The sequence below is a fragment of the Strix aluco genome, chromosome 2, assembly GCF_031877795.1.
Source record: "Strix aluco isolate bStrAlu1 chromosome 2, bStrAlu1.hap1, whole genome shotgun sequence".
Taxonomy (NCBI): domain Eukaryota; kingdom Metazoa; phylum Chordata; class Aves; order Strigiformes; family Strigidae; genus Strix; species Strix aluco.
In genome coordinates this window covers 135,551,293-135,567,151 of record NC_133932.1, presented here as the reverse complement: position 1 = coordinate 135,567,151, position 15,859 = coordinate 135,551,293, and the positions used below count along the sequence as shown (strand labels likewise).

The window sequence follows — 15,859 nt, the reverse complement described above, 5'->3', positions numbered from 1 at the left end:
AAGTCCTGCAGCTCTATGGGGTATTTAGTGCCCTCTGTTTCACACAAAAAGGCCACAAGTGTGGGTTGTAGCACGGCCTTTGCACGGTGACACCACTTTGGGGCACAGTGGCATCACACGGGGAGACCCAGGGCCAAGTGCAGTGCAGTCTGGAGGTAAAAATCTGTTTACATGGCTTGGGCCTGGGGACAGCTGCACCCTGCAAAGCCTTCTTATTGTGGTAACTTCACTCTGTGTTTACAACTCTTAGTAGCTGCTCCCTCCCACCCTTGGGGCTCCACATACTTCTTGAAGCTGGGGTTTGGTTTTGAACAGATTGGTAGCCCCGTGTTTTACAGCTCTCAGGAGTTGACAGCTTTGCAACCTTGCTAAAGAGTTTCCAGCACTCTGGAGACCTTTTTTCTGTGCCCCACAGGGCAGGATCCGTGCTGTGCTGCCATTTGTCCTGATGACCCACTCCCCATCATCTCTAGCTCCATCATTGCGCAGACGTGGTTGCACCCCCTGGTCGGTGCAGCCTGGCAGTGCCAACTCTATCAGGGTGAAAGGTCCTAAAAGCAAATCCCCCAACCCTTCCCAGCCCACTGCGCAGGCTGGGAAACCACAGTCCCTTCCAGGTTGCCAGTGATTCATATGCAAATGTTGGGAGCAAGCAGGATGCCAGCTTGTGCCCTGCATCCCAGCGATGGGAGAGGAGCAGAAAGGAGCCAGCCAGCAAACGCAGCGGTGGTGCCCCGCAAAAAGGCGATTTCACTGGGATGACAACATGCAAGTGTTATTATTAATATTTCTGGTTATTATTAATATTTCTCTTGTGTCTAGTGTGCAATAGCACAAGTTGTTCAAAGCGATGCTGGGCAAGAGAGGGAAGGCTGGCTGCATCACATTAGGGCGTTTGATCTTCAGCACAAGGGTTACTTCGTGGAGCTTCCCCAGCGCTGCTTTGATCCCTGCTATGAGCATTTAAAAATTCAGCCAACAACTGGGATCAAGTTGGAGGGGAGGGTGCAGAAAGCCACACGGGGCAAACCTCCCCTTCTGTCCTCTTCATCCTCAAGGACCTAATTACCTAATTATCACATGTTAATGAGGGGGACTGCAGCTCCTCCCTGACCTAGTCCTTTCCTGCTCCAGGCATCCTTTTGCTCACAGAGCCCTATTTTATTTATCGGCTTTAGTGTGGTTTCCAGTCTCTATCAAATGAATCATTCCACCTGGACCTCAATTTGCTCTCCAGATGGCTCGGCCCTCTTAAGCTGCCCTGGTGTGATATATTTTCCCTGAGCTGCAATGGGTTTTCCCTGGGTCCTGGCTCCTCCCTGGCTGGCTGTTATTGACAGCTGCATGGCTAATGCCCTGTAGCTCTCTGGCATATCATTCAAGAGAAACAAAAGCAGATTTCTCCCCCACCTCTCCGGCAGTAAGGATAAAGGGGATGCTTTTGTGCTTCCCCAAGCATTGCCGCAGAAGGGCTCAGCGTGCTTTGGTGACGGGACCTGTCTCCGTGGATGGGAGCTCTCCGAGAGGGAAGTTGAGTCTTCGCTAGGTCCCACCTGGAGAACACAACCTGTGGACCAGGTAATGTTGGACTTCTTGCACTAGCAGCTGGGGAGGCTTGCAAAAAAAAAAAAAAAATTTAAAAACGCAGCATTTGCTGCTGTGTGGTACTTGAGTAGAGAGGGTGACCCAGAGAGGAGTGTGCATGGGTGAGGGTAATAGGGAAAACCCACTGTTTCTTTGGCGTTGGCATCATTTGTCTCATGGGTAGACAGGAGGGATGTGAGCTGGGGAAGGGTATTGGGATTAATTGGGGAGCAGAGGGGGGGTGTCTCTTTGTAAACAGGTCAGCCTGAGCTGTTTCTTCCCAGCATGGAGCTGTGCATGACTCTGATGGCTTGGAAATGGGAGAGAAATGGGGATATATATGTCTTTCTTTCTTGGCTGGAGCCATGTGTGCCAACGAAACGTGGAGTCTGCCGTGCTCTTTGCAAAGGTGTCTCTAGAGAGCTGCCTTTGTTGTAACTTCTCTAAATCACTTTGAACCGACTAACAGAGGTTACTTCTGTACACAGCCCTGAGCACCTGTCAGTGCTGTTTGGGGTGTTTAGAACCCTCACCCATTCCCACAGGATTTTTTAGATATTTAGTTAGGGCTTGTTGTGCTGTTTCACTGCTCTTTAGGTCTCTAGTTCCCCTGTGGCACGGGCAGAGGTGTTTTCCCCATTGCTGGGGGATTCTGGAGGCAGAAAGGATATGGTGACACTTTCTTGGGGTGGTAGGGTGAAGATCCTCAGGACTAGGTTTGGTTGTCCTACACACAGCTCCCCTGGTGCAGCTGCAGCCAGGAGGTGTCCTCTGGAGCATGGGGTCTCTTTTGGGGTCTGTGGTCAGACACGATGGCTGTCCGGGAGATACAGGTGTAGGAAAAGAGATGAAGGACTAGAGCAAAGACAGGGATTTTGACTTGTGAGAAATTCAAGGTAACCCTCCTCAAGGGATGTGCTACTTGCCTTACTACAGGGGAGTGTGTGGACACCACAAAGCCACTGGTGTCTGGCAGCTTGTCACCCCAGGGGGAACTTGTGCTCCTGTCAGAGGCTTGTGGGTGATACTCCAGAGCCTGACTTGGGGAGCCCTTAAGAGCAGAGTCTGAGCCTCCCCCAAACTGTCTCTTTGTTGTTACAGAGCCTCAGAAAAGCAATCTAAAACCTGCATGGCTGTGGTAGAAGCTGTGATCAGCAGTGTTCTGCTGATGGCCCTTGCTGACACCCCCACCTCAAGGAATGGTGTTGACCCTCTGCCATGGTTTTAAAACACATGTGGTGACATTGCTGTGCCCCTTTATTTAATATTCAGTTGGTGAAAGCAGTTGGGCAAGTACAGGGAGACCCAGGTTCAATCCCCTCCTCACTGTTTCCTCTCCCCCGCCCCCCTCAGCATCTTGGTTTGTGCAGCAGTGATGGGTCAGGGCAGGCTTTTAGGGAGAAACGGAGTAGCAGCACCAAGCTGTTAGTGGGTCTAGGATGGTCGAGGAGTAGAGAGTTTGGGATCCTTGATTCACTCACCGTTGTCAGAAATAGTCAATTCTTGTCTCTCTTTCAATACCACAATGATCCTCTGCTTTTCAGACCTTCCTCTGCAGGCAGAGACCCTTCTCCCCAGGGGTGGGTTACTCCTTACAGGTGATCTGGCTGCCTCCCCCTGACCTGAGCAGGGATCACCCCTTTTGGATGTGTAGCTATTTGCAGCCTCCAGGCTGAGCACAGGACTTGCCCTGTCCTATAGGGATGGGTCCTGCTGCTCACACTGTCAGCATGATCCATTAGAGCTTGAATGAGAGAAGTCTGCTGTGCTTCATTGCAATCACTTCATGAAATCCTTTAGGAAAGATTTAAAATCATCTGAAGAACAAATCTAGCAGGAAAGGTATGTCAGATGTAGACATCTCCCCTGCTTTTGGGTAGGTCACGTCATAGCTACCTTTGGTAAATCTCAGTTTCACGTCCTTACCTCAGGATTTTTGCCTGATAAACGAAATCTGGGGAGACATGGTAGATAGGAACAGTTAAAATATTGCATTGTTCGTGGCACAGCTGGGCTATACCGTGGAGTGCTTGCATTTGAGAGGATGGGGAAACCAGTTAGAGCTATGAGATGGAAAGGAAAGGGCATTGAAGCTGTAGTGCAATATAGGTTGGGCAAGGCAACTGCCTTAGAAGAAACATCGCCTAAAAGCAAAAGTTTGTTTACTGAGATGGGGTTTGATTGGAAATATCCTAGTGCCTGTCACTGTGCTGTGGTTTGGAGGAAATGTTGGTCACTGAAGAGGAGCCATGTGTGCAGGAGAAGGGGTGGAACATGGTTATATTTTGGCTAGAATCTGTACTTCCTCATGGCACTGAGGAAGATGCAGAAACCATGATGGTGTTGGACCTTGCAGTCAGATATTTTAATAGTGTACTGTTCTCTTGTTTCCTTCACTGCCTCCCAATCAGGATGCATCGAATGATGAAAGAAGAATCAAGTTTCAGGACAAGCAGCCTGGAAAATGTGACGCGGGACCCAAGCAAAGAAAAGCTGCACATGAAGCTCTGCAGTGGGTCCTGCCACGCTGAGCAAATCCTCCAGACGCTGAACTCTTACCGGCAGAGCGGCATCTTCACAGATGTGGTGTTATTAATTGATGGACAAGAATTTCCCTGTCACCGTGCCACTTTGTCAGCCAACAGCACGTATTTCCGAGCCATGTTTGGTGGCGATCTCAAGGAAGGCCACCAGGATATCATTAATATCCAGAAGATATCTGCTTCCACTATGTCTCTCCTTCTTGATTATATGTATGGGGGGAACATCATCATTCAGGAGGACAACGTTGAAGGCATCTTGGAACTGTCTGACTTGCTGCAGATCTCCAAGCTCAGGGATGCTTGTGTCACCTTCCTCGAAGGTCAGCTTCACCCATGCAATTGTTTGGGCATCATGAAGTTTGCTGATTCATTTTCCATTACGTCTCTGACAGAAAAGAGCAAGAGGTTCATGCTGGAGTGTTTTGTGGAGGTGTCGTGTCATGAAGAGTTTCTGGAGATGGATGTGAAGGAGCTGGTTGAATATCTGTCTGATGAGCAGCTGGTGGTCCCCAAGGAGGAAGTGGTCTTTGAAGCGGTCATGCGCTGGGTACGGCATGACGTACCTGCCAGGAAGGGAGCCTTGAAAGATCTCCTTGAGCATGTGCGTCTGCCCCTGCTTGACCCCACCTACTTCCTGGAGAAGGTGGAAATGGATGGACTCATCCAGGACTCAAAGGAGTGCATTCCTCTACTGCATGAGGCCCGCAAGTACTACATCCTCGGGAACGAGGTCAGCTCTTTGCGATCAAGGCCCAGAAGGTAAAACACATCATCTTCTTCCTTAGACCAGCATGGTCTAAGTTGATGGATCTTAAAGTCTGAGGGGAGTTCCTGGGTTGGTTGTTTTGGTTTTTTTTTTTCCTCTGATTGCTTCTCTTCTGACCTCCCTGTTTCCAAAATGAAGGCACTGGGGAGGTTTTCCTGGCTTAAAGGATTCCTGTGAAATTTATAGTACTGCATGTGACGCTTTTTTTTTTGTGGGCTAGCAGTGCTCTAGTCACACTGCTCTGGGTGTGCAATGATGCTATCAGATATATGTCCAGACTATGGGCAGGAAGGGATGTTTGTAGCTCTTTATTTTTATTCACTTTCACCAGTGGGTAGAGCGCTGGGTTGAGACCTGTTTTCCATTCCCAGCTCTGCCACTGGTCTGCTCTCATTTCACCTCTTTTGGTCTCTCCTCCACCTTCTTCAGGCTGTCTGTTAGCAGGAAGGCTTGGGCCAGTTGCAGTCCTTCTGGCCATCAGCATGGTGCCTAGCTCAAAGACGTTGCTGCAGGGTCAAGAATTAATGTCCAGGGGCAAAAAAAAAAAGTGATTACTGTCCAGATGGCTACCTAGGCATCCTCAAATTGGTTTTGCATTCCTTTTTTTCTTTCCATTGATTTATTGATGAACAACAAGAAGAAAAAGAGATGCTGGCACAGGCAGCTGCCAGTGTAAAGTGGAGGCGGCAAAGAAAAAGTGATTTCTAGGGTTGGATGTGTGTAGAAATCTGCACCTTTTTGTGACTGAAGTTTGGATTTGACCAGCCAGGTTTTAAGTCTCTGCTGTTTCTTCATGGTGCCAGAGGTCCTTTAAGGTGTGCTTGGTCGGAGCACTGATTGACAACGCTGCTCTGCGGTGGGTTGCTACATCAAACTGAGTTGATTTGCAAGGGTGCTCATCCTTTTCCAGAGCACAGCCATGACCGTGGGGCTGCGTGGCCAGGTTCTTATGGTCTCCTGCTCTTCAGCCCAAGGAGTGGAGCATCCTCAGCAGGATGGAGGTTGCCCCAGTGCATCTCAGAAGTCCCAGCCTGGCATTTAGGGTATAATTCTGTCAGGTGGAAGAGATGGTTTGACACATCTTGTCTGTGCTGAATACCACAACAGGCTGTTATATACAGAACTGCTCAACGACAGGGTCTGTGGTGACCTCCTGTAGATGCAAACAGCTAAAATTCACTGGGTATATACCCCACCCCCCAGCATCCACTTTTTACCTCTCCTTTTACAGCTTTGGTCTTGAATTGTTTCAGCCTGCACAAACTGTGGCAGAGCTGGGGACTGGACCAAGTCTTTCAAATCCTCTTTCACCCTCCTCCTTCCTCTCCCCTCCTGCAGAGCCATTCCTCTCTTGCCACCTACTAGTTGGCAGGATTTTCCTTCCCCTGCTGTCTGTCTCGTCTGCTTGCTGCTATTAGGGCTGGAGAGAGAGATATTTCCTGGAAACACTTCTCTCTCCAGGCAGAGAGCTTGCTGCAAGCAGGCTGCCAGGAACAGCTTTCCACGCTCGTGGCTGTGCCTTGAAGATTATGAGGTTTGATTGTGCTGGAAGGGGGAGGGTGAGTGGCAGGAGGCAATCCCACGAGGGACTTCTAAAGGTCATTCCCATTTTCTTTCCCTATGCAGTTTGGACCTCTTCCCACCCAAGCTGGGAGGTGCCTTTGAATTGATCATGCAGACAAAAGAGAAGGTGCAGGGGTGAAATGTCTTGCCCTGAAAATCAGTAGCTGATGCAGGAGAGGACTTTGCCCTGTGCATGGGACTATGCTGCCAAGGTCCTAGATAGGATGGGAGGGATGATGGCAAGGAGCAGCCTGGCCCAGGGACTTACTCGTGCCCTTCATGGTCTAGGTTCATGGAGCTGGCAGAAGTCATCATCGTCATTGGGGGCTGTGATAAGAAAGGCCTTCTGAAGCTGCCCTTCACAGACCTCTACCACCCAAAAAGCAGGCAGTGGACAGCCCTCTCCAGCGTGCCTGGCTATACCAAGTCAGAGTTTGCTGCCTGCACACTGAAGAACGATGTGTACATATCAGGTGAGATACCCTGGACCAGATGGTCCCTTCCTGGTTGCAAAGAACAGCATCACCTCTATTTGGACAGCCACTCCTTAGGTCTATTCACCAGGTTTCATGCATCCCAGCTTTGGACCAAAGTCACTTCTTGGTGAAGTTTATCCTTAGGTGGTTTGGATTTTGCTGTCCCAAGGAACAATTTCACCTTTTGAGAGGGAGGATTGTAGGAATAAAAAACCTTTCCCTCTTGTTCGTTGGGCATCTGTCAGAAGTGTTCAGCTGTGGAATGAGCTGGTTTTGGTGTATGCTCTCAGACAGGGTTTCCTAAAACATCAGTCTCCTGCCTGTCCCTCGCTTAAAATATAATGCCTATCAGATGAGTTCTATATAAGGGATAAGGCAGTGTAATAAGTGCCTTGAAGTCCAGATGATATCTCCCTTGGGAAGCTGGGTTTACGTGGCCATAACCCAATTACTATATTCTGGCCTAAATTGTTCCATTGCGTGGAGGAATTATGCAGTATTGTGGTGTAATGAGGTGATGGTGCTGTCCTTGGGGTTGCACCAGACCTCCATCCCTCTGTTTCTCAGGAGGACACATCAGCAGCAACGATGTTTGGGTGCTGAGCTCCCAGCTGAACGTCTGGATCAAGGTTGCTTGTCTGCAGAAGGGCCGATGGAGGCACAAAATGGCAACACTTCAGGGCAAGGTAGGCAGTGGCTTGAATTTTGGGAGAAGCCATGTGGAGCACTTTTCCCCAGTACGATGAGAAACTCTCAGTGTGTGTTTGTCTTCTGGGTCATTTAGAGATGGTTTTGATGGGAGAACAACTAGGACATAGCAAGATGTCATTGGTGTCTGTTGGGTGTGTGTTGTCATCTGAAGTAGTCGAAAATGAAGTTGTAGCACTAAGATCTAGCATGTTGTCCTGGTTTTGGTTGGGATAGAGTTAAATTTTCTTCCCAGTAGCTGGTAGAGTGCTGTGTTTGGGATTTAGGATGAGATTAATGTTGATAACACACTGCTGGTTTAGTTGTTGCTAAGCAGTGGTCAAGGACTCTTCAGTTTCTCATGCTGCCCTGCCAGTGAGGAGGCTGAGGGGTGCAAAAAGTTGGGAAGGGACACAGCGAGGACAGCTGACCCAAACAGGCCAAGGGGATATTCCATACCATATGACATCATATTCAGTATATAAACCAGGGGGAAAGCTGGCTGGTGGCTGCTGCTTGGAAACTGACTGGACATCAGTTGGCAGGTAGCGAGCAATTGCATTGTGCATCACTTGTTTTGTATAGTCTAATTGAATTTTTTCCCCCACTTCCTTTTCTGTCCTATTAAACTGTCTTTATCTCAATCCACAAATTTTACTTTTTTTCCACTATTATCCCCCCCCCCCCATTCCATTTGGGGGTTGGACTGAGCAAACAACTGTGGTTTTTAGCTGCCTGCTGGGTTAATCAACGACACGTGGGATGGTGAAAGACTTCTGCAGATAGCTGTGTTAAGTCTTTGGGTGAAAGCTATACAGTGGAGGATGCTTCATAGAACCATAGAATGGTCTGGGTTGGAAGGGGCTTTTAAAGATCATCTAGTCCAACCCCAAGGTTTTATTGTGTCTTGCTGTCTGTCCTTCTGGCCAAGTCCCAGCCTCCCCTCATGCACGCCGTGACAGCGTAGCCCAATAGGTGAGTCCAGGAGTTTCTAATCGGCTTGTTTGCTCCTTTTGTGGCAGATCTATGCTGTGGGAGGCTTCGATGGTTTTTACCGCCTCTCCAGTGTGGAGTGCTATGACACCTTCTCCAACAGCTGGTCAACCTTGGCCCCACTGCCGCAAGCCGTGAGCTCAGCGGCTGTGGTCTCCTGCCTGAACAAGCTCTACGTGCTGGGCGGTGCTGTGGATGACACCGCTAACACCGACAAGGTATCGCTGGGGCATCAAGAATGGCCAAAGACCTGAAAAAAAGTTTGTCAGGGGACATGGGGTTGTCCTTAAGCTGCAAGGGTGCCTTTTTTTTTGAAGACTAATGAAGGGTCTCTTATAATAAGATGAGAAGTCATACAGTTAAATGGAAGCCAATGAGGCTTAGGCACCAGAGGGGGAAGGTGTCAGGATTTGACAGTATGTTAGGCACCGTTTCAGTAGAGCCTGTTCTGCTCTGAAGCCTGGTCAGCCCTGAGACACCACAGGAGCAAATTTCCAACACTGTGGCCATTCACTTCAAATAAGTAGCAACAGTAGTAACTGTGTGGAGGAGACCTCTGCAAGCCAGACATGATGCTGCTGGTCTCCTGAGCTTCAGGAAGAGCCATCAGTGTTTCTTCGCTCCATCTCTGAACACTTAAGCGTGCACTGTCTGGGTCAAGGACAGCCACTGTGGGGGCTTGTAGTTTGTCTGGCAGACTTGAACGCAAGAGGGAATGCTAGAACCCCTCATCCCTTTGCTCACTGCACTGATCTCTGGGTGTTGAAGCTCCCATCCATGTTTCATCCCCATGTGCTTTTATTTCTAATGAATAGCAGCTTCATCCAAGCAGGGAGATGTGGTAAATTCATGTTCCCATAGCTGCGTTTCTCCTCCCAGGTCCAGTGTTACGATCCAGAGGACAACAAGTGGACGCTCTTGTCTCCCACCCCTTTTTACCAGAGGTGCATCAGTGCCGTCTGCTTGGACAACATCATTTATGTCGTAGGTGGACTTCTCAGTAAAATCTTCAGCTACGATCCGAGGAAAGACAGCTGGCGAGAAGTGGCCACCCTCCCTGGGCCTCTGGTAAGGAAGAGGTATAGAAAAGAACTCTCAGCCTTGCCCCTCTCTCTAGAAGAGCAGACATCTGTGCTTTGCTGAGATTGAAGGCAAGGAAAATACATTATGTGTTTGGCTCTTGGTATGTGAATGTGACCTCTATAGAGCAACTTAAACATATATGTACTCACTGTCAGTGCCCATACTCTTTGGAGGATGTGTCTCCCACAGCAAACCCAAGTTTCCTTGCTGAGGCTGGGTCTACACTAGATATTAATGCCAGAGGAGAGGATCCGTAGGGTGAAACCTTTGGTGTTGAGGACTTGTTCTTCACACCACATGTTTCAAGGGTGAGGGTTATGCTGGTTCTGGTCCTGTTCTTGGACTGAACAAGGACTGGTGGTGGTTGTGTATCTTGGTTTACTGTCCTCACGGTTTTGCGCTCCAAAGCCATGCTGCAATGTGAGCCGTGGCACAGTGAAGAGGAATGATGGGCACGTCTCATCTTGATCTGAATTAAAATGTCTGGGTCAGTGCATGCACGTAAGTGGCTTTCACAGGGAGGTGCTGGCTGGGTCTCTGGTCTCTTGGTGGGCTTGTGAGTCTGGGGGAACTGCCAGAAACAACAACAGTCCCATCAATGGCTTGAGGCATTTAAAGTGCCTAAACTCTTACTGAAACAGTAAGATTGCACCACCCCAAGAGCCAGACATCACTTACCTACTTCTGCTCCCTTCTGCTGGGCGGGTGAGGGTTGAGCCTGTTGCAATGACCCACTCCCTACTCAGCCCCGTTGCCTAAAGCTGGAGGCTTGCTCCTCAGCTCTTGGGCTTTCCTTCTGCTTTCCAGGAGAGCTGTGGCCTGACGGTGTGTGGAGGGAAGATTTACATCCTGGGTGGCCGAGACGAGAACGGGGAAGGCACGGACAAAGCGTTCACTTTCGACCCGGTAACAGGGAACGTGGAGCAGCAGCCGCCACTGCAGCGCTGTACCAGTTATCATGGCTGCGTGACCATCCTGCAGCGCATGAACAGATGACCACGGGGCTCCATCTGCAGCCACCTCCCACCCAGAGCCTTCCCTTGAGACAGTGGCCACTCAGCGTGTGGACAGACATCTCACCTTTGTGAGGGGAAGGACAGTACAAGCCACTGAAGATGAAGTGCTCCATCCAGCCCCTGAGCAACCTCTGTTTTCTTTTTCCTGGCCTGATGAAGCTAATGGCTTTGATGCTGGTCTAGGTGAGAGGAAGAAAGGGTGCTGGGTTGTGCAAAGCTGCATCGCAGACCTTGCCACAGTAGGATTCAAGTACCCTTGCAGCCCTTGGAACTACTGAATTTGACCTTTACTTAGGTTTTCCTGGCTGTAGATTACAGTTTTCTGTTATGTTGTTGGCAGAGGCTCACTGTCCTGCAAGGACATGTATTTGCTGCTTTCTGACACCCAAGACTGTTGCAGTAACAATTACAGTTACAGGATCCAAATCTTTAGCTAAAGCTATCAACTGTTTGTGCATTTAGCTCTGTAGAACCCTGTGTCGAACCATGGTTGTGACCTAAATGGTCATTAATGTCTGCAAACAGTTCCATTACAGTGGAGAGCTGAGATTGAGAGTTCAAAGCTGATATCCCAAGAAAAACTCTCCACCAAATTCTCAAAAACCTGGTTAAATAGTCCAAGCTCTCTGTTCTGCACATGCTGTATGAGGGTCTGTTCCCCTAAAGCACAGAGTGCTGTCTCTTTTCATACATGTTTTGTGGTTGGACTGCTGTCACACTGCCTCTTTGTCATTGAGAGGACAGGTGAACCATGTAGCCAAGAGTTCCTCCTTCAGAGAGCAGAGGTAGGGAGAATATTAATGTGTGGGAATTAAGGATGAAGACCTGAAGCATGGTAGCCACAGTGTCACAGCTGGCTCAGTGTGACTCTGGAGTATGCTATCAAGTATTAAAATAAACAATATTTAACAGATTTGATACAGAGTCCCTGGGAGCCTGAATGTGCAGCTCATTTGGAGGGCAAGTGTTTAATTACACAGACTGCATTGCTCCAAGCCCATGGTCTCAGGTCTAGAAATGATCCTGAGTACATTTGATTTGGTAGAATAGCCATAGATTTTGGTGTCAGTGTCTTTAGTCCATGACTGGAACTGAAACTTTCTGATGGCTCCATGTAAGTGTTCATGTTGTTCAATTAGGGACTTAGTTGCTCCCAAATGTAGAGCGGAGTCTCTTAAAAACTCCCATTATTTGTACGTTGCAGGGTGCACCCCTCTACAGCAGGCTGCTGGCTGGCTGCTGTTTCCTCTGCACCTTCTTTTTCTCTCCCCAATGATGACTTCTTCCTGCAGTAGAGGAAACTACAATGTCCACTGGCCCAGATACTTCCCTTTTTAGGGCCTTTTAATTGTCTTAAACCTCCTGGTTTTGCCTGTTTCTCCCATATAGCTGTTTTTTACGTGGTTCTCTAGTACTTCTGTTTTCTGTCAACTCTGAGAAGGTCACCTCTTCTTCGTGATGATATCCGGCTTGCCTGTAAAACATGGCAAAAAGAAGTCCCTGCTGAAGAACCAAAACTGGCTGCAGCCGAGGCGCTCTGATCTCCTGTTCTCTTTAGGAAATGTGTGTTCTTCCATTGGCCAAGCAACAAGCAAGATGTTTCACTGCATGAAACGTACCTTATGGACCTCACAGTCATGTCTGTAAAGTCTCAGGGCTATCATAGCTGTTTTGTTCATCAAGGTGCACTATTTGGACGTTCTCAGCCCCAATTTCTCCTTGAGGCCTGTGCATGGGGGTTAGCCCTTTTATCAGATCATGAGCAGCACAATGTGTCCTTTAAGCAATATAAAGGAGATTCAATGCTCATATCGGTTATTCCCATGAGGAGAGAAAAGGAAATTTATGCTGGTAAAAGGCAATTTTATTTGCAATCAGATTGCATCCTCTCTTGGGTCATTAATGGAGATTTCAGGAGAAAGAAGCACCTTTCCCTCAGTTAGTTAAATTGTCACAAAAGAAAGTATAAGCACACCACTCCATGATGTGACAGCTTTCAGGGCCAGAGAGACCTTTATCTTCCTACAACCTGATTTCCTGAGGACCACAAATCACAGTCCATCTCTTACTGTTCCCCTGTGCCTTAAGCAATTCACCGCTTTGGTATGGGCACCCCTTCAAAGTGTGTATCTCCACCTCAACCCATGATTCGTATGGCTAAGGAGGTTTTTAATTCTCCACAGACTGTCCCATTAGCATGTCCCTCCTCTTGGTCTGCACTTTGGAAAACACTGCTGGTGTCTCAAGAGAACGAGCGCACCCAGAGGTTGCAAGGGCACGCACTGAGCATCTGCTCAGCTGAGGATGGTGAGCACTGTGAGGAATCAGGCCTTATCAAAGGGATGGTCCTCATGCCAAATTTCTGCCTTGCCTATATCTGGAATAGGGCTGTGAACACAGACGTATCTCACTTGGCTGCTGACAGATCTTTGTGCTCTTGTTCTTGAAAAAGAGCATAGTAATATATTTGGGTGTAGCAAGAGCCTTGATAGGGAAAAGGAAGAGTTTTCCAGTTGCACTTACAACTTCTCTTTCCACAGTCTTTCCTGATTTTCTTAATGCCTCCTAGGAGTCTCTTGCTGTACTTCACACCTTATTCCTGTAGAAGTAAGCACACTCAAAAGGGTAGAAGATATTCTCATCAGCTTTCTCATGTGCTTTTGACATGTGTGGTGTGTTGCAATAGGTGGTGGAAGTTGTGGCATAGATGCTAAAACGTTTGCCTCGTTCTTGGTCCTGATATTCATTGTACCACTGAAATGTGTTTGTATTTTGTAAGGGCTGTGAGCTGTGGGCATGCAGGGGAGGGTTAGAGAAGGAACTTACCTTGGTTTTATTTAGAAATAAATATTCACTTTGACTCCTGAGTGCTTTTGCTGCAGGAATTTTGTTTGTGTATATTGCTTCATGGCATTCCAAAAGTATATTGTTGATAGGGCATCAGAGGAGCTTTGGAAACCCACCCTTGAGGTGTCCCAGCCTTTGTCTGGGGTACCTGAATTCTCAGTCTAAGCTAGTAGGAAGTTTAAGGTATTGTTTTTTGTCTGCTTTATTAATGGCATCATGGCCAGGTTGGTGTAGAGAAGGTGCTTGGATCATTCAAACTCAGCTTAGGGATGGGGAAACTCTTACTTGTATTTTGGCATGATGGAAAGAGTATTTCCAGAGAAAATGAAAAATTATTTGTCTTGGCTGATTCTTGCTCTTCCTTGGTGTGGCAGAAGAACACAAAGCGTGAAGCTGTCTGCCACTACAATGCGCTTCATTTTCTGAGAAGACTCTTCTCAGATCACATGTAAAGCACCTCCTTGCTGTGTTTATAGTAATGCACAGACTTGCTGTGGGAGCTCTGTATAGCAAAAGATGTAGAAAGAAAGTAGTGATCATCTGCAAAGCATGTGCAGTAGTTTCAGCTTTATGTATTTAAGCTTTTAAAAACAAAATAAATAACTTGTTTGCACTCCAAAACAGCGATTGTCAATCACTTCCAAGTAGCACTTAAACCATCCCTTCCTCCCACCATCCTTTTGGTTTTCCTGCTGCCTGTCTCAGCAGTTGTGTTATTTTGGGTATGTTTGTACTTTGGATGGGAGCCAGAGGGAAGGAAAAGCTTTTTGTGAACAAATCACATGGATGGTGTAGACAGCAAGTTCTTCAGGGACTGATAACATTTATCCATGACACACAGACTGGAAGAGTTATAAATAACCTGGGAGACAGGGGTGCTGTGGAAAGCAAGCTGAACTGCTTGGTAACCTTTGCTACCTAGTAAAAAAATGCCTTTTTCATGAAAGCAAATGAGATGTGATGCAACTGGGCAAGAAACAAATGTCACCCAGAGCTAGAGAAGGGTCCTGTGGAGCAGCGTCCAGAGAGGGATTTGGTGGCTAGAATGGAGAAGCAGCTGAAAAATTTTCCAGTGTGACCCTGTTAGCAGAGATGTGATTCTGGGATGTGTGAGCCAGAGGGATGACACAGAGGGCTGTGCTGTGTCACTGCTGTCATTGCAGAGCAAGAGGGACTGTGAGAGCAGATCCACTTGGTGGAGCATGTGAAAATCCTGAGGAGCAGAGTAGAGCCATCAAAATTATTCAGGAGTGGGGTAAGGTTTACATTGCACTCAGTCTGTAGTGTTTAGCAGAAAGAAGGTAAAACCACTTTTAATACCAAGTCTTGATGACCTGAGTGTCATGTAGGTACCTTCACAGACACTGCTGGGTCCTTCTGTTCCACAGCAAGCAAAACCCAATCGTGGGAAGATCAAGTCATGTAAATCTAAATGAGGGTTTATATACCTTAGCTGAGGTTCATAAGCTTCAGCTTTCACCCATCAGAAAGTCCGATGTACTCCTCAGAGATAGAAACTGTAGCCTCCTCCCAAGTCACTAGGGAAAAGGGGCCCCTCTAAAGAATGAGTCAAGCCCCTTGCCTTAGATGTGTCTCTTGGAGAAAGATGGGTAGCCCACTGCCTTTCACTCTTGGTGGACTTAAGAGAGACCTTGATGACTACTTTGAAGTAGCTACCTAAACTTTAGGAGGAAAAAGCTTCCTTTAGGAGGAAGCCTCTCTCCTACCCTGCAAGTCCTTTACATCAAGGCTAGATGCATTTTTGAAAGAGATGTTTTTATTCTGCACAAATTATCACCCTCTGGGAACTGTGATAAAAGAAGGAGTAATTATAGCACTCGTCTCAAAGTTTGGGCCTGCTGTTGCATGGAGTGAAACCATCTGCCTCCAGCTTGGCTCTACTGTGGCATCATGGAGAGGTCACTAGTCTGCTTTGACAGGAGGCGAGAGCCATCAGTGCTTCACAGTGGGCACCTCAGGGGACATTTTTTCACCACCCGACGGTCTCTACGTAAGGCAAGGCTGAGATTATCTGCATTCAGGCAAAGATTTCACACGGGAGGTTTACTCAAGCCTTACTCATGGGAGATGACAACAGATCCCCACTCTTTTGCCATGGACTGGGGTTGGGCTAAGCCCACCAATGACTTCCACAGACCCAGACAGAGATAATCTTTAAGACTGCCATTGATTTGTCATCTGCCTGTGACAATGTCACTGGTCGTAGAAACTATTTCATCCTCTCACTCCCCATGCTGCCCTTTCACCTCTCTTAAACCTAAACCTTCCTTCTTTAGTTTT

At 47.9% G+C, this 15,859-nt stretch overlaps 1 protein-coding gene across 1 annotated transcript; it reads left to right on the top strand.

The window, feature by feature from the left end:
- Window positions 1–1,434: 1,434 nt before the first annotated feature.
- KLHL35 (kelch like family member 35) lies at window positions 1,435–14,179 on the top strand. Its single transcript, XM_074817036.1, has 7 exons — window positions 1,435–1,578; window positions 3,996–4,886; window positions 6,745–6,929; window positions 7,500–7,618; window positions 8,642–8,830; window positions 9,492–9,680; window positions 10,503–14,179. Exons 2-7 carry the CDS (start codon window positions 3,997–3,999, stop codon window positions 10,689–10,691), a joined length of 1,761 nt encoding a protein of 586 aa, XP_074673137.1. The 5' UTR covers window positions 1,435–1,578; window position 3,996; the 3' UTR covers window positions 10,692–14,179.
- Window positions 14,180–15,859: the final 1,680 nt, after the last annotated feature.

Bases quoted from the DNA above. Each gene is read 5' to 3' on its own strand.
- KLHL35 (XM_074817036.1), top strand. From the start codon at position 3,997: ATGCATCGAATGATGAAAGAAGAATCAAGTTTCAGGACAAGCAGCCTG. The intron at 4,887-6,744 runs GTAAAACACATC...TTCATGGTCTAG, and splicing joins TTGCGATCAAGGCCCAGAAG to GTTCATGGAGCTGGCAGAAG. The intron at 9,681-10,502 runs GTAAGGAAGAGG...TCTGCTTTCCAG, and splicing joins CCACCCTCCCTGGGCCTCTG to GAGAGCTGTGGCCTGACGGT.